The 23,873-nt window shown below is 38.3% G+C and overlaps 1 protein-coding gene across 7 annotated transcripts in view; it reads left to right on the forward strand.

Moving 5' to 3' along the window:
* Positions 1-795: 795 nt before the first annotated feature.
* Positions 796-23,873, forward strand: part of SOX5 (SRY-box transcription factor 5) — a 244,957-nt gene continuing 221,879 nt past the window's right edge. For 5 of the 7 annotated variants that reach the window (XM_062491739.1, XM_062491736.1, XM_062491740.1 and 2 more), the window contains exon 1: positions 796-1,026. In XM_062491739.1, coding sequence (XP_062347723.1) covers positions 796-1,026 — 231 coding nt within the window. The remainder of the gene's footprint in view (positions 1,027-23,873) is intronic. The other 2 variants (XM_062491742.1, XM_062491743.1) reach the window with 1 other exon arrangement.

A 23,873-nucleotide genomic window follows, 5' to 3' on the forward strand; every position in this document is an offset into this window, starting at 1 on the left:
GTGGTTTTTTACAACATGTGATCTATGTTTCTTCCTTATGTATCCTTTTTATGTAGTTATAGATGTAAATTGCATTTTGATGGGGTTTTTTCCTGATCTAGCTATAGATAGGAAGAATTTGATATATAGATAAAAGGATTTTATAGCAGATCTTCATTCAGTCAGTACACCCCTGACTTATTGCTGACAAAAACCTTAGATAATTAATGTCCAAATGTTTAATTGCTTAACTATACCGTATCTGCAAACCTGGAAAGATCCTTGCAGCATGACTGTAACACTCTGTTGCTCACATGGGTGAAATTTTGTAAACACAGACGTTTTGGCTTACTAGCAAGTTCTTTTATTGTATTATATTTTATTTTACTTTATTTTTTCTACCACTTGTGGTTGATAATGCATGCAGATGATTATTCCTTAAAAGCTAGGTTGACAATAGCTTGTATCGGGAGACATTCTATCTTCATAGAATCCCTTGCAAATGCAAAACTAGATGGGTATTTTTTAAAGGAATTGCATTTCATTATGCAGTCTTAGGTGAATTTTCGTGTATAAGAATACAAGAGAGTGCTATATTAGTGTATTACTCTCACAACAAATAAGCCACTGTTCTGTTGCTACCTGCTTGGCCATTGTTCCCAATTGTGTATGCTTTGCAGTGGTATTTGGATGGTTTCCTGCTCTCTGCCAGCACAAAAAAGGCATTTCTGTTACAATGGCCCCTAACCACACAATGACGGCATTAAGGATTTATTTGGAGGTTTCATTATTTTCTCCTCTTTTGTTCCTTCCAGGATGTCTTCCAAGCGACCAGCCTCTCCGTATGGGGAAGCAGATGGAGAGGTAGCCATGGTGACAAGCAGACAGAAAGTGGGAGAAGAGGAGAGTGACGGGCTCCCAGCCTTTCACCTTCCCTTGCATGTGAGTTTTCCCAACAAGCCTCAGTCTGAGGAATTTCAGCCAGTTTCTCTGCTGACGCAAGAGAACTGTGGCCATAGGACTCCCACTTCTCAGCACAACACAATGGTAGGTTTCCTTATGGTCTATTGTGCTTACATCCATTCTTTGAATTCTGCCTCTGCAGTAGTTTGGCATCCAGATCTGTACTTTGTGGAGTGCACAGCTACACATACAGAACATGCCACAATAATGTGTAAGCTCTGACCTTAGCTGGGCTGCCACTACCCTCCACTACAAATGCAAAATCACTTGCTGTGCAGACTTTTCCTCACCTTTGCCTAATGGCATTCAGGGTGCTAAAATTTGTTAGCTGCACTGATGTGAATTTGAAGTGTATGTGTTCAGCAAACAGCAAATGGGTTTGGAACACTCTAAGTGAGAGTCATGTTTGGCATGGTGTCTGAAGCATCACCCTAATGCCAAGTTTGTGCGACAGTAAAGCATGAAAGTCTGTATAAAGGGTAAAAAAAAGAGAAACTTGGAATTTTATGACTTAAAAACTTACATCTGATGTGTTATTCACGTCACAGATACCGACAATAAAATTTATTGTGCTTATGAAATTAAATCAACATCCCACTTTTTCATGTGTGGATTTCCACTCTACAACTGATTCTGAGTACTTTATTCATTACATGCAGCAGTCCAGAATTGGTTCTGGACTTAAAGAAGACAAAACAATGCCATGTTGGAGTGTCACTATTATGCATTTGGGCCCTTCACAAGGAGTACTGATACATTTTTAGGAAGGTTGAAGGGTGCAAGGAAAGGCATTGGAGCCCCAGAACTGAGGTACTTTGACAAAGCTCTGTTGTGAACACGCTTGCACAGCTCTTGCTTATTTACAAATTGGCTGAAACTTTTCTGTTAGTCCCCCACTTTGAAAAGGGCACTGATAATTTCACTGGAAGTGAAGATAATGAGTGGACCTGCATATTTGAAGGCTTTTAGAAAGGCATTGCAAAATAGGTGATAGTGTATTCTCATAAAAGCCTGCAAGAGCTCCACATTGGTATTTAAGCCCTTACAGCTCATTATGCATATGTAACAAGCCCTAAGTAAAAAGCCTTAGGGATTATTATTTCTCACAGGACCAAGTCACTGGATATTCACTGAAGCTGCTCTCCTAGACAGAGTAACTCATTGATCCTGATCCATTTTCCTTTCTTTTTTGGGCTAATGCTTAAGCTCAGAAAGTGGTTTGGAATACATAATTTTAGTTTGTGTTACTGCAACTTTACATGAAGAAAGAACATCATTGGAGAAATTACTCATGGGCAGACAATGTCATTATCTTTTCTGTGGTTGTTTATTTCTCATCCTTTATCTTATGTTTTATGGAGATGAAATTCATTAATATAGCTGTTCCGGCCAGTGGGATGTTAGGCTATGTAACTAATGTATGGGCTTAGCTGTATTTTGGCCTACTTTAAGAGAGTGTGTTGAAGATAAGGAATTGTTTCTGACAACATTTAAGTCAATAGATAAACTTGTGATGGCACCAGTAGTGTAGAATCAGACACTAATGTAATAAAAACATACTGTTTTCAAAGGAGTCCAGCAGGAGTATTTCAGCTACACCTCACTGAAACATTTAACTACTCTTTAACTGATTTTAACTAACTTCTTTGTTAATTTATAGCTTTTAAGAGCAAGAGGTTTGGCTGATCATCTAGTGTAACTTCCTGCTATGAAGGCTGTATTTAATGTGATGTCAAAACAGTGTGTTCTGTCTTTTTACAATACAAGATACTGAATCATGGGATGTTTTAGATAGTTGTTTTGCTGTAGCAGTGACACACTGCAGGCTTACCTGAGCCAGGATTTGGGGGGCTGTAAGGGACTAGTTTTGTCTTCATACATGTTTAAGAATATTTGGTAATATCTCTCTTATAGTGAGAACTGTGTTGCAAAAATCATTATTTAGGTCATTCAGAAAGGATGTAGCCTATGTGGCTCCAGAAGGAAAGAAGTGATCAGTCTCAATGAGTAAAATACACATAATCACTCCCTCTGTTGTTGTGGTATGTAGTTATCAGAAAGAAATCACTGGATAGCATTTAGATGGCTACAGTTTGTGTGCTCTGCAGTGACAAAAAACCATTCCCAAAAACCATTCCCATTCACTTTATAACATTGCAAAGGACGTTTTTTTACTGTTTGGATTTTTTTATCATCTCTGGGAAGTAGATCCATGTGTGCACACAGCACCACAGAATGCAGTTTGATACCATTTTATTGATAAAGCTCCTGGAGCTTTATGCTTTTGAAAATTTACCCTATTGCACTTTACCAAGTTTTAACAACTGCCATCTTAGTGAGACAGCTAAAAATTCTGGGTAAGTTTGTATAAGAGGAGGGCAGAATTCCTCTGAAGACATCTTCAAGCCTAATCAAAATAGGCAAAAATCTGCAAAGGCCATCTTCCCATCAAAATGAACAGGATATTTCTGAGGATGTTGGAAGTGCAGCCAGAGAAAGGTTAGTGCAGTGGGCACAAACTGAAATGGAGGACCTCTGTGAACATTAGGAAATGCTTTTTTTTGTGAAGGTGACTGAGCAGAGGAACAGGTTGCCTAGAGAGGCTGTGGAGTCTCCCTCCTTAGAGATACTCAAAAGTCATCTGGCCATGATCCTGGCTAACTCTCAGTGGCCCTGCTTGAACAGGAGGATTAGGCCAGGTCTCCTCTGGAGGTCTTTACCAGCTTCAACCAAGGCAGGGTAGCTATCTCAAACTGTCTTTCTCTTGATAGAAAAAACGGGATGCTTATTTTTTCCTACTTAAGGGAAAAACTCTTCTCCTGACAAGAAACAGTAGTTTATCTGACTTAAAGCAATGGCTCAGTAGAAAATAAAAGACAAATAATTTGACCTAGAATATATCTGAGAGTCTGCTTAGGACATTAATAGTAGGCCATAAGCTTTTCAGGGAAACACTTGAGGATTACAGTATCAGTCAATAGCTCTTTTGAAGAAACCTATTAAGGCTACAGTATTTGGATAGCACAGATAGTTGATAGCTCATCTAAGTTACAAAGGTCTATTTTACTTGTTTCTATTTGCCTGCCTTTATGTTCCATTTGACTGCTTTTGCAACTCTTAGGACCACTGATCTCACCAATGGTGTCTGTGTGCTAAATTCTGAAAATGAGAAACATAAAGGCTAAAAGTACTGATTAAAGTATACCACAGTCATGGTGTGTTTAAATCAGACCATTATTTTAGACTATGCAATATCAGAGAAATGCTGGATGTGATTTAAAAAAGTACTGAATAAAATGTCAAACTGGTAAGCTATAATTTTGCCACTCCCTAGTTGTTCCAAACTGGTGACTGTAACTGTGCTGGTATCCCACATTTGTCCTGCACTTTCAGTGGGATTTAGAATTGATTTTCAATAATGCTTTAAATTAATAGGAAATACTATGGTGTGCTATTCAGTAGCTTTGTTGCTTCACGCTAAAAGAAGTTGTGTTTCTGTTGTGGATGAAGTTACTCCTGTGTAACTTGGGAATAATATTAAGAACAGCAGTACTACTGGTCAAAGAGCTTACCAATACATTGCTTTGTGCTTTTCCTCCTCTTGTCCGAAATAAAAGGTTGTTTAATGCTTCATTTGAATTCTGTTATCACATCTATCCTGGCCTGCGCTTCACCTGTTGGTCTGGAGTTGTCAGCATATGAATGGTGGGGGATCAGAACAACAAGCGGCTGGAGCACTTAGCTATTATTCAGACCTTCTGAGGAGAATGGAAATCTGAATGCATATAGCTTTTTAAAAAGTCAAATAGGACTCTAATTATACTGAGCTAAAGAATGCATATTTAAAAAAAAAACAAAAAAACAAAACCAACAACAAAAAAAACCCCAACAAAAACCTCACAGTGGTTTTAGAGAAATTTTAATTTCCAATGTACCTTTGAGCATCAAGCTTAGGATAAGTTATTGTGATGATACAATGCACAGTGTTGTGAACACCAGTGCCTTTACTGTGCCAGCTCTAATAATGAGAATTTCATTGTTTGGGGAGAGCAGTCTCCTACACTCTAGACAAAAGTGTAATTACTTTTGAACGATGTGGAATGTGCTCAGTTTAATAGCATGGAGAATAGATTCACAGAGATTCAGATAAAGCTAGCTTGGAAGCCATATGTGCAGTGTGGCAGTATGAAATTGTTAGCAGGCACCGTAATTACAACACACACATGCGTGCGCACGCAATTTCACAGTTTAAACCATAAACTTGTTTTTGGTAAGTTTGCATCTGTCTGATGTTCTTTCCTTCCTCTCTCAATGGTAAATTGATATTTATAAGATGATGAAATTACATTGCTGCAAACATTGCATTATAAACGTCATCACAAAAGTAGCATGTGGAAGCAGTTTCCGCAGATGCAGTTTTAGGCTTCTACCAGAGTTCAGTCTTTACACTTGCACCATTTCAGGGAATCACTATGTGGGCTGTTAGAAAAGGGAACAAATGAAAAATAACCAGTCAGGACCCTTGAAAGAGCTGTAGAAGTTGCCTACTGCATTGTTTAGTTCACATCCTGGAAAACTCTCTGCAGTCCTTGAGAATCAGCTGTGGTGGAGCCAGAAACAGCTTTGATAACTCTCTATCTGCCTGACAAGTATCTCACATTCAGTTTAGGCTAATCTGCTTGTCTTCCTTGTCGTGATCCGTGTTTTCCCAGAACTCCTGTCCTGCCCCATCCACGTGAGTCTTGCTTACATTACTTGCCAGCTATTTGATGTGCCAGTCCTGTCTGGGGCACATAAAGAAACAAAAAAGGTGTCTTCGTTCTTCAGGTGAGTCAGGGATCAAAGCCATTCTGCAATTCAGGAGCAGCGTGCTTTTGTGGAGGCTGCCTCAGTTTATTGAACCACCTCTTATCACAGTGACTTTTGCATACTTGTAGCCATGAAAACCAGAGTGGATACATTATTCCCAGCAGAATAATGTGGGCAGAAACAACTGCTGAAGTTTGAGATGACCCATTGGTGTTTTGATCAGACTTTAAAAGGTCCCAAGGTTGGTTAGGGGGCATTAAATAAATAATGAAGTAAGAAAACTTTTTTTTCATCCCCAAGCAGGAGGGTTAAAACTACATTTAAACCCATAACTTGATAAATCAAGACCAAGTTTATAATATATAAATAGCCTGGAATACAAGGTGCAGATGACTGTAGTTTTTTAAGACCATGAAGAGAAGTGGAAACAGCAGTTGTTTGTTTTTGCTGAAGATCATCTTACTGTGAAGCAGTCATGTTTTAATGGATTCATTTGAATGCAGTTAAGCAGAAAATAGTCAACAGAAAAGTAAACACCTTTGTTTTGTGGAAGTGCTGGGAACTGTATGTGTCCATTGTTTGCAAGTGATTATGTGCCTAAGCATCAATTCATTGACTTCATACTGGAAAATATCTTCATTTAAACTTCCTGCATAAATACTAGTAAAATCTAATTCAGGTGAGTAGCTGAAAAATTCTATGGAAAGAAGAGATAGATGAAACTGTAAAGCTCACATTTGGTAGGAGTATTTGAACCAGATGGTCTCTCTTTTGAGGAAAAGATTGTTAAATGCCCCATCAAAAATTATGTAAGCAAAAAACTTGGTCAACTTTCTAAGCAACAGAGAGAACTTCAAAATTTTGTTTCAAATCTGTGCTATCGATTTGAGGAGCACTGGTGAGGACTAGGATATGGAGAAAGCCCCACTAGGTCTGCAAGACAAGTTTATAGAAACAATCCAGAGAGACTACATTTATGTGTTCCTACTTCTCAATGCATCTTTTGCTTCTAGCAGTCACTCCCTATGTCTGACATAACACAGGTTATCTGTGATCTGTGGGATCTTCCCCATCCTGTCGGAAGTCAAACAATAGCTGTGGGTTCTGCAGAAGCTTGTGTAGCTTCTGCAGTCTGGGTCCATCCCCTGTGGCACTCTGCTCAAATTTATTCTGAAACTCTACCTTTTCTTTGGTGACAGGAATCCTTCTAGTGTTGTAGTGAGGCACAAACTCTGCTGGCAGTTAAATACCCAGTTCTCTGTGGTTCTGAAAACAGAATCCAAAGAAATGTAGCTTTGATTTTTTGTGCTTTTTCCTTTCAAGGGGTGTATGTCCTTTGGCCAAGCTGCTGCACTGTTGAGAAGCTTTTGGCCTTAGGCTGTCAGTGTAACTATTATCAGAATAGAGAGCAGCAGACCAGACTTCCATACTCTTATTTGACATATGCCTCAAGGCAAGGCACGTGGGAATCCCGAGTTGATTATGTTTTGCCTCCTACATAGCACAAACTCCTACTTTTGCACATCACCTTGACTCATTTTTGCTTCAGTAGTTGTTAATTCATTTTAGAACTTCCAGAACAATTTCCCTGTGTGCTTTGTGTTTGCTTTACACACTTTTCATATCCACAGTGCTACTTCTGAGCAGCTGGTGTGGTTTTCTCCCTTTCTTTTCACTGCAGACGCAAATTTCTCTCTATTTCCAGCCTTATAAGAGCCAGCGTTAGTTACTCTATCAGTTTCTGTCTGCTTGCAGTTGTCCTCTGAAAACCTTTTTCTGCCTTGCCCATTTTCTTCCTCTGCTTGTAGTCATATTTAGCTTAGTCACTTTTATTATTTAATCCATTCTTAAGCCTTCTAGTAAATAGTTCATATGAGGATGTTGCACAGTAAAAATAAGTGTTGCACTATTTGCTTGGACAGAATGTCAATAAAATAGGGGATGGTTGGTTTTTGATATGCAGCTCTACTTAGTAGAGATATACCAAACCTAAAAGGCATTGTGAAGTGTTGGTCATGGTTTCTTGAATTTCAGGGTTGCAAGGAATTCCTGTGGTTATAATCTCTGGCTCTTAGAAGTGCCAGAACCTTCTGCTACACTCAGTACTCACAGTCATGCTTTACAGTCTCTTCTCACTGTCAGTTGTTTGTGTCCATGGGAAGTTACCCATTGCAGTTAAAATTTGAAGCATTTCTTTATTTTCTGTCCTTACAATGGACAAGTGACATGCTCATGATTTTTACATTATCTGTTTAAGTATGATTTTTCAGGTCATACAAGATCCAGTTGGATTAGGCTGTGCCAAGGCCAGCTTGCTTTCTTTAATTTTTTCCTCCCTTTGCTAATGCTTTTTCAGATTCATCCAATGTAATGGTGGTTATACTGGGAATGAAAATGTGGCTCCAGGCAGTTGCTGGCATTTAAAGTGTCATGTCATCATCCAGTCATGTTTTTTCCCTTTCATGGAGCTAACTGCTTCCTCTTAAGTACATCAGTGAAATACCACTGCCTTCTCCGCTGTAATAAAAGGAGTTATTAATTTTCTCTAGAAAATTCATTGCTGAAGAAGGACCTTTGGCAAATTAGACTGCAGATTTCATTATGTGTTTACTTAAGAATGGGCATCTACCATTGGTTGGTCAAATCCTAAGATGTGTTCAGAGATCTCCCTACAAGAGGAGATTGATGTGCTGCAATGTTTCTGAACCAACCAATGTTCCAAAGTATTTAAAAGACAATGAAATGGAGGAAACAAACTTTCTTAAGTAAAAAGAGTCCTTTATTCCTGGGGTAGTAAGCATGTCTGAATAGTTTGGCCGGCCTCATTTCCAGGTTCTCTTTAACACCCTGAAGTTCTTTGTTTCTTTTTCCGGTTTAGTTGCAGTTGTGTGATCAGATAAGGCCTTTTTGCTCTTTGCAAAGGAGAAGTAGACTTGGTGAATCCCATTAATTGAGCATCACTAGATAAACCAACAAAAGTAACTGAGTGGAGTTGTGCCCAATTTAGCTTAGGATAGCTTTTGCCAGAGCAGTGTAAACAAGACTGTAATTATACATGGAAATGGTCTGCTTCAGCACCGTTTTTTATGCTTTTAAAACTGAATTCCCCCCCCCCAAGGAAAGAAAAAAAAGAGCACTAAAGATTAACTTTCTGTAGTTTGTACAGGCAGCAAGCAAATTACATGGATTGTCTAAAGTACAGACCAGTAAAATCTAGTATCAGACTGTTATTATCTTTATTTATATTGTACCCAGAGCATGATTTATTTTTATAGAGACAGAAAAAAGAAACATTCCTGCCCCAGAATGCTTAGCTTATGACCCCATTCCTGCAAAATAATCTGGTTGATTGGAACCTAATGCTGATGGTAGCACGAGGGAGGGAAGGAGAGGTCACTGGCTGTAACTCCTTCTGCACATAGCTTTTTGTAGGATTGGAGTTTGATGACAGAAAATAAGAAATATTATAGCAAAAGGTAAAATCCTTTTGACATCTCAAGTCTGAATTACTGGGGTAGATTGTGTGTGTATATCTCTACACAAAGTCAAATCAGAAATGGAAGCTTGCATTGCTTATTAATACTGTTTGCCAGAAGTAATGCAAAACATCCGTGCTTCATACTCCTCTATGCTGATTTTCAGATTGAATTTAAAATGTGTGTTTCATCTCTGTAACTGTAAGTGAAACTTTCCTCTTTCACATTCTTTTCATTTTAAACTGCTGCAGTGGTAATCAGGAGATCTGCTCAGCTTTGGATCCATCTGTGTTCAAAAGCAGCAGTATTTGCTGCACATCCTCATGTGCAGGTTTCCAGAAAATTACCAGATACGAATGCAGAGCTTAGCATTCAGGATTTAGGGCTCTGTTAGGAGCAAGTTAGTTTCTTGTACAATTTTCAGTTAAGTTTATGGAGTATCAGTGATAAATTTCTGATGATTATTGGAGTCTTGTGCAGCAGGAGGATATTTTGGCTTTTCTCATAGTGGAAAGAAGTTATTTCGTCTCACAGAATGGAGTTGGCCACTAACACATACTACAAAGCCATGTAAATCTTAATGTCACTTTTGGGATGAAGATTCAAGGGTTAAGTCTCCTCAGACTATGTTTTTAAAAAGTGTATGTTCAGAAGTGAGCTAGTAAATTTATCTTTATAGTTAATGGAAGTAAATAGGGAACAATGGAGCATGATTCATTTAGTCCTAACGGATCTTGTAAGTAGGTCAGGGAACTCACACCCTAGAAGTGCCTATTTTTCTTCATAGGTTACAGCTGGAGCTTAAGGTGTTAAACTCAGCTGTTGATCCCTATAGTTTATAAATCTGTGGTTAGATAACTTCAGCCAAAAAAACCTTGAGTGAGAGGTAATTGCCTGGCCAGAGCATTTAATAATTAGTTGTTCATAAGTAAAAGTTTGCTATATAATGCTTAGCTGAGTTGGGAATAGAAAACATTCTGCATCTCAGAGTTCAAACTGCTCAACTCACTTGAGTTTGTGGCCCGCATCTGACTAATGATATAGTGTGAGTCTATGGTAAATTCTTTACTTTTATAAATATAAAATCTGCAAACACTCTACTCCCCCCTTTTTTTCCCCAAATTCTTAAATTCATATTGTCTTGACAGAGACAGTAGCAGAGTACGGAGGAGAGCAGATTGATCGTCACAATAGTTGCATGTATAAGACTTGTTTAAATTCTCTTTAAACCAATTTGATAAACTCCACTGGAAAGCAGTTCTCAGAATTTCATATATCTACAAGCAGAGTTGCAAACAGTGTGATTCAGTCTGCAAAGAATACATCTGTGGTAGATGATGTACTTTTCCTGTTTGCTTCTAGCCAGTGTGAATTTAGCTTTTGGGCAGTGACCATAGCCTCAGTTTTGAAGCTGTCAACATGTCTGTTGGGTAATATATTGACACAGGACCACAGTGAATTCCCGAGCTTTCCTTGTGAATAAACTAATTTGAGTGAAATAATTACCTGTTTAGGACTTGTATTTTTATATTGCTCTGTAAAATATCACAAAGAGTTGTTGGACTTGTAATTTGATAAATATTAACAAAGATGGCAAGTTTTCGGTTTACTGGGTGAAATTACATGTTATTTTCAGCTTCCAGGTTGTTGATTTATCATGGGCAGTTCACTTCTGTCATCTATGGCTGTGCTAGTACAATGGAAATTGTATTTGTCCTTCATCCATGATCTGTCAGAGTTTCCACACTCATGGAGATTATTGAATGCCATACAGTGAGATTGGGGTTCAGTTCACCAAAGTTTAGGCACATAAAATTTAGGTGTTTGGGCTGTCTTCACAGTTTGTGTAAAAAGATAACCGACTGCCTAGAACAACATTTCCAATCTTTAAGTAAGCACCCAGGACAAGAAAGATTAATTACCTTCTTAAAGTGCTTGTCTATTGACTATAGAGGGAGCCTTGATGATTCGTTTAGACTAGGTGTCTAATTTGGGGTTAAAATTGGGTGAGAGAAATCCCATTCACAGTATATGGTGTTAAAGAAATAATGCATGTTACTGTGCAAATGTTCTCTGGTTTTTCTCTAGAAGTAACCATGTCCTTGTTCATCCTTTTCTTGGGGAGGGCTTGGGAGATGTATTCAGATAGTATTCTATCAGAATTCTTTTCTAATTCTTCACCAGTACTGATGGTGTTTAGTGGGGTTTTAAGAATCGGATATTCCCTAAAAGCAAACCTGTTGTGGTATATCTATTAAGTACTGTTAAGTTCAAATAATAAATAATGTGTTGGTTAGCAACATGTATTGGAGAATAAAGAAATATAGAACACCTTAAAAAGGCTATTTTGGGAAGTTTCTCTTAGTATTGAAAAATGGCATTAATTCTAGTGGGTTTCCCCTTTTAAAATTTAGGGAATTATCAAATGTTATTAGAAATTCAAATGCCTAATAAAGCATTTGTCTGTCAGTATCAGTGGCAATGATCATCAGATTTTATTGTTCAGTATAATTGATTACAGAGAATGTATATAACCTGTTAAAGATTTGATTTAGCCTTGCTTGGTCATTTTTGCAAGTCCAAATGCTATGCATAGGCATGATAGACCTAGCAATGTATTGGTTAAGAAACTGTAGTTAAATTCCAGCCTTAATCTGTAGAAACCTGTCTGCTGCGCGTATTTTAATTCTACTTATGTCCTCCTCTGTGTTTAATCCAGCAAATGGGTATATGTACATGTGCACAGCTTCACATCTTGGCACCATGTTTGGTATATTGTGTGCTGTGACATGTATTGTGCCTGCAGGCCATAGGAAAACAACACAAATTATATGTGATATGGAAGGAGACATAACTTAAAACTTGCATGTTCTAGAGATGCAGTATGGCATCTTAGAGTTGCAACATATTGCAAAAAATCCCCCTTATTTTCCCAACAAGAAGCCCATGTTTTCAGCTATGCAGGCTGCTGGAGATACAGGCATCTTCCTTGGCTGTTTCCTGGGAATAGCTGTCACTGCATTTTGTTTGAGGCACTATCATGACCACTGCTACACATGCTCTGTCTCCTTCTTGTTCCTGTCTAACTGCACAGGTCGTGTTCTGCTCTGCCCTCTTCCGTGGTTCTGTAATTATATTTACTTTACATAGACATGTGAGTTCCCTTTTCCCTTTTACATATGTTGTTTTCCTTCATGCTGAGAAAACTCCACAGCCTGACAGGGCACTTTTTTTCTTTTCCCTTTTTTTTTTAAGCTCTCCAAATTCTATCCAGCTTTAAACTCTTATGTTTATAACCCTGAATATCTCTAAAATGTCTTTACCTAAAACACTTTATGGTTTTATTACCAGGTTTATGCCAGTAATAATATTCACATCAGCTTTCTTAGGGATAATCTTTAAGCAGAACCTAGCAAGAAAGGCTTTGAAAACTATCATTCCCAGGAACGCAAATCTCGGAACATGAAACATCGGTTTAATCGCCCTCTCTGACAACTTAACACGACAGATTGAAAAATACAAGCCGATATGGAAGTGGGATCAATGGATTATCAAAGTCCTAAACATCTTTTCCTGGAGGGGGGGGAAGCAGGGAGCTTTGGGGTCCATTGGCATGCGTAAAACATGAAGTTTGCATAGCTTACCACAGATCTGCTGCTGTCTGACTGGCAGGGAAGTTGAGAGGGAGAGAGAGATTTACATGAGGGAACTCAGGGGGCTTTGTCACGGCAATTGTATAAAGTGATATACAGTGCAAATCGACTCGAGCATGTCCCTGGATAGCAGGCGGTTTACAGCCTCTTCAAGCAGAGATTACTGCTTTATCTTGTCATACTAAATTAACGTGGCAGCACACTGTTAAACAGTGGTGACCTCTTCATCTGTGGAAATTGCTGCCTAGAGGAGAGATGGTATTTAAGACTCTCTTTCTCTCTCTCTTTTTCTCCCCTCCCCACTTTTTCTCCACATCCTTTTCCCTTCCTCCTTGTCTCCCTCTCTCTATCTTGTTGTTTTTTGTTTTTTTTTTTTTGGGTGTGGTGGGGTTTTACTTTTTTTTTTGTTTGTTTGTTTCTTTTTTTTTTTTTTTGTTGGTTGGTTGGTTGGTTGGGGTTCTTTGGGTATGTTTTTTCTTTGTTTTCAGGGGGGTCTTTTTTTTTTTTTTTTTTTCTATAGAGCCCTGAGGCATTTTTGGGTTAGGTTGTAACATTAAAGACAGAAAGAAAGAAAGAAGGGGGGAAGGGAGAGGCTTTTAACATCAAGGTGACAACAGCTATGTGTTAATTGGGCCTTTGTTGTTTGATTAATAGCCACTTTGGTGTAGAATATTAAGACAGTTGTTTGGACAACTTTCTAAAAATGACATGTCCTTTCAGTAAACTGGGATTAAGAGATGTTCCCTGGTCTGCACATTTTAACTCCTTATTGTTATTGCATTTAGTCCTAAGCTTGCTGCTCTTTTGGAGCAAGCATTCCATCCAACACTCTTGGCACCATCTTCTGCTGGCATGGAATGCCACCGTCCTCTCCAGGGGCACTCCAGGGAGCTGCTCTGGGACTGGTGTCACTGAGGGTCAAGGTGATGAAAATACCTCTGCAGTGTGGCCGAGCTCTAGTGTTGGGCTGTATTTTAGAATTGAATAATGCTCCGAGAAATACAATTGAGTGGGAAAAGGGCAACAACTACATAATTGGGCTGGCAGTGTGATACAGAAGAACAGGAAAATTAAATCCCATGTTCCCATCTTTTTCAGTAAACTGAGTCAGTTAAGGAGAGGATGACATTTCTTTTCTTGATTTTTCTATTTACTATGCAGTGCATCACTGTGGGTCCAATCCAAAGCTCTTTGAAGTCACTATAAAGACTGCTTTGTCTTTAATAGGCTTTGGATCAAGGCCCACATGACCTTAGGCAAATTATTGCAAATCAGTGTTATGAAGTGCTTGGAAATTTGCAAGTATACATGTCCGAAGTACTAATTTTTGATATACTTTAAAAAACAGTTAGGAGGCCAGGTGAAATCAGGTTTGCCAGATTGGCCTTGGAGGTATCCATATGTGCTGAAAATGGAAATGTTATGGATGCATGTTTGGGTTAAGGAGGCTTTCCCTACCTCTCCCTGTGCTGACTAATGAGTATTTAACAGGTTCTCTTCCTATGCTGTTGGGGGTTGCCAGTTGACAAGAGAAAATGCTTTCACTTCCAAATCTCAGCACTGACTTTGGGATGCCACAGGATTTTGACTACTTCAGTCATATGAAGATGGCTGTGGAAATTTAAATATATGAGATGGAAAAAGAAGATGATCTGTCTTGGATTTTTCCCTGCTGGAGACAATTGTTCCTTACTGTGAATTTCTTGAGCTGCCACCTACACAAAGATTCATGCAAAATTCTGTGCGTTTTGTATGTAACATTTTCAGAGTGTTTTATTCACTTCCCTGGGATGCCAGCACAGCTTATTTTTGCAGCAGAATATTTGCCACTTCAGCTGCAGTATATCTGTGAACACTGATGGTATCATTGTTTTCTTCGGTTGAACTTTGAAGGCCATTGAGCTAAGCATTTATACTAGAGATATGGAAAGGACTGACTTCCTGATTTATTATTTGAGGAAATCAATGTGTTTGATAATTTATGTACGGCTTACAGGGGCCACGTAAGTGGCTTATGAATCGATCAGCAGCCAGCAAAAACCAAAGCTAACGAGCTTGTTTCAATAGCAAGTTGCTCATTAGCAGGTAGGCTCACTGATCTTTCAGGGTTTCCAGTTCAAAGTCACATGCTTTTTCCATGTTCTTGGAAGAAGTAGTTTCCTTGCAAAGAACAGAAACAGAAAATAAAGCATGGCAAGGTTTTGAACATTTTATCATCACTTTGACATAAATGTTTACAGCAAATACTTGATGCTGGGCTAGAGGGGCAGCCATCTATGGTCTCAGCCTGTGCCCATCACTCTAGTGACATCAAGACTCTAGTGACATCAACATTCAGCCTCTGAAATTGAGTTTACTATGTTTATTAACAGTATATATGGGAAGAAGAGAGGATAGAGGCGTTTTCTGTTTCTGCATAGAAATCTCTGCATTATCAGCGCAGCGTTTCCAGTCCAGATTTTCTCCAGCTCAAAAGCCATGTGTGGAATGCTAGCCGCTAGACAGGATGTCCTTTCCTCCATTCTCAGTCAACACTGTGTCCCATCCTGGTTAGGTAATGCCAGGCCTGTGTCTTCCCCTCTCCTGGTAATGTTTGATGCCTTGTTTGAAATACTTTGGTGCTTCCAGGAGGCTTTTTTGTGGGGTGTGCACAAAAACTATCTTGTTTAGGTAGAGATACCAAGCACTGAAAGAACATGAACCTTCTTCTAGGAAGTACTCTAAGGGTCAATACTGAGAATTATGGTAGATTTTATGTACTAAGGCTCAAAAACATGCCTGAGAGCAGGGAACAGGTTTTAGCTTTGTGCATTGGTAGAGTATACTGGTGTCCAGCACTATTTTTTTTTTTCTTGTAGTAAAGAAGCAAATTTGTTTTTAGTCTATTTGAAAAGTAAACCTACTGCTTTAATTACCAAACTTCTGATAGAATGTTCTTGAATCCTTATGTTGCTTGTATATATATGTAAAAATATTTAGGTGTATATATACAAACGCATGTATTTCAGCTATCTCCTGTAGACATGAGGAATACACCACTCCTAATCATACTGAAAAATTCAAAAAAACCCCCCAGTTTCTTGACAGAGTTGCCTGAGGCTCTTGCAAAAGAGGGACTCTCTAAACATATTTTAAAAATATTTTTAAAAAAGACAGATTTTCCAAATCTCAGGAATAGATTTTCAACTGCCTGATTTGGCTTGAAATGAGTTGGCTGAATCAGTTTCTTTTTCTTTTAAGTAAGTCTGTAAAGCTTTGATGAATCTGGTTCATTGTTTAGCACTTATCTCATGAGTAAAGCTTGAGAGGTTTGGCTTGAAACTTACCAAATCACATCTTTGGAAAATGGCCCAAGCCTATTGATTTATCTGGAAAAAAAAAAAATCCAGAGCAAAACACAACTAAAAAACCCTGATCCAGCTTAGTGAGTAAGTCCCTTGCAGATCTATAGAGCCCTTACTGAATGAGCACATCTATTTCTCACCATTTGTCAGCCTTGCACTTCATGAAACTGTAGGACTGAGAGGGATTGGGAGAGGTCATCCAGTCCCAGCTTCAATCCAGGGATCAGCTGTAGCAATGTAATTTCCTTCAGATAATAGTCTGACTTCTTGAAGTTACCCAAGACAGGAGACTTAGAACCTCCCAGTCTGTCTGGTCCAGGGTATTGCTGTCTCTGCCTGTAGAAAATAACTCCTGTGTAATCTTTGCTGCATTAGTTTTCTCTCATAAATTCTTGTTATAGGCACTGCAGCTAGAGGAAATACACTCTTTTCTACAGTAAATATTCTAGTATTTGAAGAGTGATTACATTTGAAGAGTCTCAGACTTTCTTTTCAGTATATGGGACTCTTGTCTCCATGTTTTTCTAAAAAATTGTACAGTTTCGTTGCTTCTTTGTTGCTTTGTTGCTTCTACTTACAGTAGAATCATTCACATTTTAACAGCAATGTCTCCTGCTTAAGCGCAGATGCTTTTCCATTAACAACAGTGATGTCTACAGCAGGTGCATCTGAGATGGTACTCAAAAGCTCTAATCCCAAGTGGAAACATACTCTGGGTGGCTCAGACACCATTTTATAGATGATGCTGTGTAGATTCAATTAACTTGCAGTTAAATCCTCTCTCATGCATTTTCTGGTGGAAGGAAGGCTTTGTGTGCTGCTCTCTTTTGCTTAGGTACCTGGCAGAGGACAAGTTTTGGGACTGATTTGCTTTGCTGAGCTCTTAGACTAGAGCCGTTGAATAGCAAAATGGATTATAGTGGCTCCTGCATATCCAAGGAATTGTCAGTAATGTCTGACTACAGAATCTTTTCTTAGGGGGAGGAGAAAAAAGAAATGTTGACTTTCCAAGACGAGGAGTTGGCAGGGGGGAGGCCTTTGAAATTTAAGGCATTTGATCTGGAAGTCAATGTGAAAAAATAAACATTAGACCTCAGGATATCAATTTTGTCAGGTTTAGAAAGTACTCAGTCCCCTAAACATGATTATTTTAATATGTATAAGGTAAAGTGTGCAAAAGATTGAATCATAATCCATTTCCTTTTATTATCTTTAAGGAATAAATTGTTTGGACAAGCTGAAATAAGATAACTAACATAATGAGGATCATGCTTTTCTGTATGTTATGAATGTAATAAATCTTCTGTTAAAAAGGTGTTATCAAGTCAGTCTTTCCTCTTTATTAGATGACATTTAGTAGAAATTGACCTTGATGTCAGTCAACACTTTCCATGCCTTTTACTGTGTTTTGGGCTACTTGATAAGAGAAAAGCCTCTTCCCCTTAAAATGATTTTCCCCCTTGTCTGTTGATTTTTATATTTGGGGGTTCTTGCCTTGTGACCACCCAAAAGAAGGTATGAGCCAGCTGGGTGGGCTGTTTGTGTTCATGGACTTGATGCATTTTTACAAAGAAGTGAGGTAGTCTGAAAGGGAGAGCAAAGGCAAGGAGGGCGGTTCATTTGCTGCACACCACTGCTTTTTTTTGGAGCTCTGCAGTAATAACTGCAACTCCAGTGATTTTTCCCACCTGTGCATCTTAGAGATGATGAGTCTAGGGTATATTGCAACAGAGGGGTGCGCTTTATTACCAAAGGAAAACATTTGTGCAAGACAAGATGTCAATGATGGACAGCATTTCCAATTGATCATGGTAGAATCTTCATGTGTTAGAGCTATTTTCTCTCCACTCTCCCTCCTGACCTTTTCCAGTATAGGATTTTGAACAAACTTCCCCATCTTTTGAAGCACTGCTTCTGCAGTCAAAAAGTCAAAGTAGTTGATGGCAGATGAAAGCTGCTGATGAGCAGCTCAAACTCCAAGCCTCAGTGCAGGATTTGGGTAGAATCTCACAACATGAAGATGTTACAGAAATTTTAAGAATTAACACCACATGTCTTGTAATAAAAGAAATAAAGTTCACATGGTGGTGGGAAAATGATGGTCACCTCACCAAACAGGAACATTGGGAACAGGTGTCATCCTTGGGCTGTAACTAGAAGTGCGGAAGAGTAGATAGGGCCAACCTCTTCAGGGCTCTTCTGAATTTTCTGCATGCATTTTAAGCAAAGACTCCTGTAAATGCAGGATGTTGGCATGTATTACTTCTGAGAAAGAAGATGGAAATTAAAAAAGGAACCACAACAACAACAAAAAAAAACCCTCTTGAGATTTTGTCAAAGCCAATGTGAATTAAGGTGCAGTCATTTAAAATGGATGGCTGTGTTAAAACTGACTGGAGGACTTGCCACAGGAATTGTGATAGGAAATAGCTCTTCATCACTGGCAAAACATCAGTTTGTACTGTTACAGTTTCCTTTTTTGCTTCCAGATTTATCAGTTCTCTGTCTGGTAGTCTTTTGAACTGTTTTGATAAATAATTGTACTTGTGAGGGTTAATGGAGTGTCAATCCCTTATTTACTCTCAAGTCAAATGTAGTGCATGCTAGTCAGAAGTGTAGGTCATGCTTTGTGACCAGCTGACCTTAATGCTTTAAAGTGTGGTTATAGTCAGATAAATGACTGTAAAAATGACATTAAAGGGTCCTATGCTTTCTGTCTTGCTGTGGCTTTTGAGGTCAAGTTTAGTTGCATAAAAATATGATATTTCTATTAATTGCCTATAATGCTATAGCTTAACCCAGGGTTTGAAAATATGCTGTGTCTTTTTTTGCTTCACATCATCACTAGTAATAAACACTTTGCAAATGGTACTTAACTATTTTGTTGATACTGTGTCTGCAAAGCAGACTCCAGCTCCTTCTTTTGTTGCTGTATTAAATCTTCAGTGCTGAGGGCAGTTAAAAAAAAAAAGTCAATAAAGCAAGCAGATGGACAGGACTCAAAAAATACATGGGGGACAAATGTGTTGGATATAGGTGACATTTTAAAGTCACTGTTCTGTTTATCCCCTAACATAGTTGGATGTTCTCTTAATACAGAAGCAGAACACAGACAATTTAATCTAAACTTCTACTGATCTGTCAGTCTCAAATTAATTCAGCCTTGCAGTCAGACGAATGAGCAGCAACTTCCAAAGGTGTTTATTGCAGTCGGTTTTCCAGTTTATTTTCCTTAGTGTTGTCACTGGATATTGTGTTTCTTTTCAGTAGTGCTTAAGCCCTAAAGTAAACTTTCTGATTAACTACCAACATTTGAGGCATTATAGCAGCTAATTCTGGCTGTATTTTATTTATCACTGTGCATAACTTCAGCTCTTCACTTATTTTGTTACTTCCAAGGAGGAAGGTTTTTCTTTGTATTGAAGTGAATAATAGCTAACATGGAAATTAATAAACACAAGGGCTTGAAATCAAGCATGTTCAGGAAGTAAGATTTCTAGAAGAGTTTAGTCTTCTGGAAATGTGATCCCATTGTTCACTGAAAATAACTTGTGGAGTTAAGTGCAGTTTGCTCATGGGGATCTTCTGAAACTCTTGCTGAGTTGTTCAGTGTTCTGGCCAGCTCCTGTAGAAAACAAATGTGCTGAAATCTGGAAAAGCATGTTGATAATCAAGATCTTAATTAAGAAAAGTTTGCGAAAAGATTGGGCATTTAGGCAGTCCTCAGAAGTTCTCCATTCAGTTGCTGGAAATATAATTTAGGTTTTGGGGTTTTTTTATTGTTTTCATTCCATGGGTCTTCCTAATCCCAGGTTTTCCCCTTTGAAGGAGATGTTTTGGCTGATTTGGGTAACTGATTTATGTACCGCCAGTCTGGATGAGCATGGGGCCAGGTTCAGAGCAGTTCTGAACTGTTCAAACTGGACCCAGACAAATCAGACCAATTCAGACTGGTTCTGACTAGTTCAAACCTGTGTGGACCAGTTTGAACTGGCTGGGTCCAGTTTAGATCCGAAGTTTTGACATAGTGTTATAGAAGCATCTTTTGACCCTCTGTTTTTGAAAGCTACTCTGAACCTGAAATTAGGAGACCTTCTGTAATGTTTGAACGAGAAATCAAATAAATCAAAGTGAGAAGAGTATTATAAAAATATGTGAGTGCAGCCTCCTGTACTGTCAGAGGTGCTGTAAGGAGGATTGGGTGCCTTTCAGAGGGACTGGTTTTACGTGTCTTACTTTTACCTCTTTGTGACATACAAATAAGCTCTCAGCATAGTTCCCCTTTATAATGTCATGTGCATGTGTTTTTCACTTTTACTTCATGTAATTGAGTCTGTCCAGGCAGTTTATTTTTCAAATAAGTCATCCCCACATACATGTACATCTGAAGATTAAAAAAAAAAATGAAATCAAGAAATTTTATGTAACTCTTTTGGGTATGCTAAAGTATGTATACTGTAAGTGTAGACACTCCTAGACCAGATTAGAAGGGAAGAGGAAAATAAGAAAACACTTCAAAATGCACTGTAATTTCTTTAATTTCTTTTAATGTGTATGAATACACACATATATATGTGTGTGTGTGTGTGTATCTGCATATAGATATCTGTAAAATGTGACTCAAAACCAAATACCATGTCTTTGTGTTCACCCCCTGTCTGTGCTCAAGGTCTCTAGGTGCTCAATAGGAGCTTTTTAATTATTTTTCCCTGTTTGATGTTGCTGAGTATAATGAATGCATTGCAGAGAACTTCTTGTTAGAAACTTTCTGCAGATCAGCTTAATGCTGGTAGGCACAATGATACCTGGTTGGACCACGTCGTGAGACCCAATTTTAGTAAATTTAAGGGCAGAAAGAGAGAGATTTTATAAAACCCTGCTCTGTTAGTCAAGCAGTGCTTCCTCACCATAAAGCAGCCGTACATTCTTTCCAGTCAAAGTGTAGAAAATTGTCCCTTTCTTATTTGGGTTGGGCAATTCTGTGGGTTTTTCAGCATCACTTCATGATGACTGAAAACTACAGGGAATACTCAGAAATCAGTGACTCAAGGAGGAATTTGGAGAAGAAAGGCTATTTCCAGCAAAAGTTATTCATTCTCTGCTGATGGTGGGTAGTTGGCTGTGACTGTAGAAGAATTGATGTTCCTTGGGGTTTTTTTGGTTTGTTTGTGAACATGACGTACATCAGTGCACAAAATTAATTATTAAGGAAAATACATTGTGCACTTAGTCATCTGCAGGAATTTGATTTCTTTAATGAAATGGTATAAGAGAATGAGAATGAACTGCTTTAAAGCTAATAAAGATCATTTGTATTACTCAGAATAATTTAGGTAAGTGATGAGAAAGGGGAGGGAAATTAGCATTTCTGTACAGTTTGCGTACTGTGAAATTCTTAATCAGGAATGTCACAACATCCCTTGATATCATCTTATCACAAAGGTCTCTTCATAGTAGGCAATGTGTGCTGCTGACTGCAGTTTACAGAAACAGAAGAAAGAATAACTCATCTGCAGAGTGAGAGCAACTGTGAATCTGTCATAAATTAGAATTTATTAGGGTATTTTGAAATCACTCAACCACAGTCTAAACTGGTGAGGTCTGTGTACATCTTAAATCTTGTTTAAGCTCTGCTTGGGTGAGCTTTAGAATGGGACTTAAATGTTGAAATGACACCATGCTGCTCCCTGGAGTAGGACATAATGTTACCATTTGAGGTGTAGTAAGACCCAGAAGACTGAACAGGGAATTGGTTCTTGATAATCTTTGGATGCTGAATGTGCTCTGCCTTTCCTGTGCTTTGGAACCTGGCCAGTCAGCTCATGCCATTTCCTGACTTGTCCTATATACAGTACCACAAATGTATTTTGTGGGGATTAATTAAAAAAATTCTGAATAGCTCTAACCCATATTATGTTTATGTGTCAGTGTTACATTGATTGAATTGTCTCATTAATTTCTAGTAATTATCCTGATATATTTGGCATTTTTGATCAAATACTGTCCTTTGAAATGTTCACGATCCAAGTAAGTTTTATTCCTACCCTGTAAACACGTTCAGTGGAACTGTCTTTCTGTGAAAGGATTTATTCTCTGTTTATAAGCACAGAATATATGTATTCCTTTTCTTTTTACATCCTGTGCAATCTTTCCTCCAAAGGTGAGAAAACTGCTTTGATTTACTCTAGAATTCCAGATTCTCTTTCACAAAAATTGTATAATGGTTGTAGATAGGAAGACAATCAAGTTATAAAAGAGCAGAATAAGAGAAGTAAATTTCAGAAGGGAAAAAAGTCTGTAAATAACTGTTAAAGAAGATTAAGCCAGTTACTGCTTGGAAAAGTCCTGTAACATTACTTAAGAAATGAAAGAGAGTTAGTAGTAGGCAAAATAATTGAAGTCTGTGAAAAGCAGGTAGCAGAATAGAGAATTTAGGTAAAAGTAGATCCATGAGTCCCTTGGCCTGGATGATACTCGCTGCAAAAATAAATGAGACTAACATTCTGAACGAAAAGAATTTCTTTTTTAAAAATTCTTATTCTTATGCTGTAGTAAACTCCAGTGGAGGCAGTGAGGCTATTTCTCAAGTAGCTATTCTGTTTTAATAAAGTTATGTTTTCTGGCTCTTCTTGAAAATAAAAGCTTCCAGAAGATTGCTTTCAGAAGAAAGAAATAGTGTGATGCTAATCTTTGTGGAGATGAAGACGATTTTGATGGTTATCATCTTTAAGTCTTGTCATAATCTTTTGAAAAGCAAAAGAACAAATACAAGAGAAAAATAGATAAATAGATGTGAATTAAGAAGGCTCATGAAAAATACACTACATGTATAAGGCAGAACACAATTATTTAAAAGTGTATTGGATTTAGCCACATACCTTTCACAGAATCAGAGCATGTCTTGGGTTGGAAGGGACATTAAAAACTGTATTCCAAGACCCTGCCCTGGGCAAGGATACCTTCCACCATCCCAGGCTGCTCTATCCAACCTGGCCTTGGACATTTCCTGGGGCAGCCACAGCTTCTCTGGGCAACCTGTGCCAGTGCCTCACCACCCTCACAGGGAAGAGTTTCTTCTGTGTATCTAACATTTCCCTTCTGTCAGTGTGAAGCCATTAGTCCTTGTCTTGTCACTGCAGTTCCTGATGGAGAGCCCCTCCAGGTACTGAAGGTGCTTTGAGGTCTCCACAAAACCTTCTCTTCTCCAGCCTGAACAGCCCCAGCTCTCTCAGCCTATCTCCACAGGGGATGTGCTGCACTGCCCTTACTGACTTCATAACCATCCTTTATGCAGGATGTGTGTAAGATTCCTTATAATACATGAGACTAAGATCTATAAAAGAAGAAAGAACAAATGATTCCCGAGTAATTGATTATTGCAAGTTGCATGGATTTCGTTTGGGAAGTATGCATGCATTGAGCTCTGCTTCCTTCAGACAATCTTTCAAGCATCTAATTTGAATTTTCCAGGTAAAGTAGCTATTAAAAAAAAAGAAAAAAAAGTGCATTAAGGTTACAAATTGATACAGCTGGAGCAAGTAATATAAAATACAACAAAAATCTAGATCATCAATGAGAGAAAGGCACTTGGAAAACAGTAATGCTGAAAAATGCTTAGGTGTGTTAAAACAAATTGTGTATGAGCTTGT

The sequence above is a fragment of the Cinclus cinclus genome, chromosome 4 (genome assembly GCF_963662255.1).
Source record: "Cinclus cinclus chromosome 4, bCinCin1.1, whole genome shotgun sequence".
In the NCBI taxonomy this organism is placed as follows: Eukaryota; Metazoa; Chordata; class Aves; order Passeriformes; family Cinclidae; genus Cinclus; species Cinclus cinclus.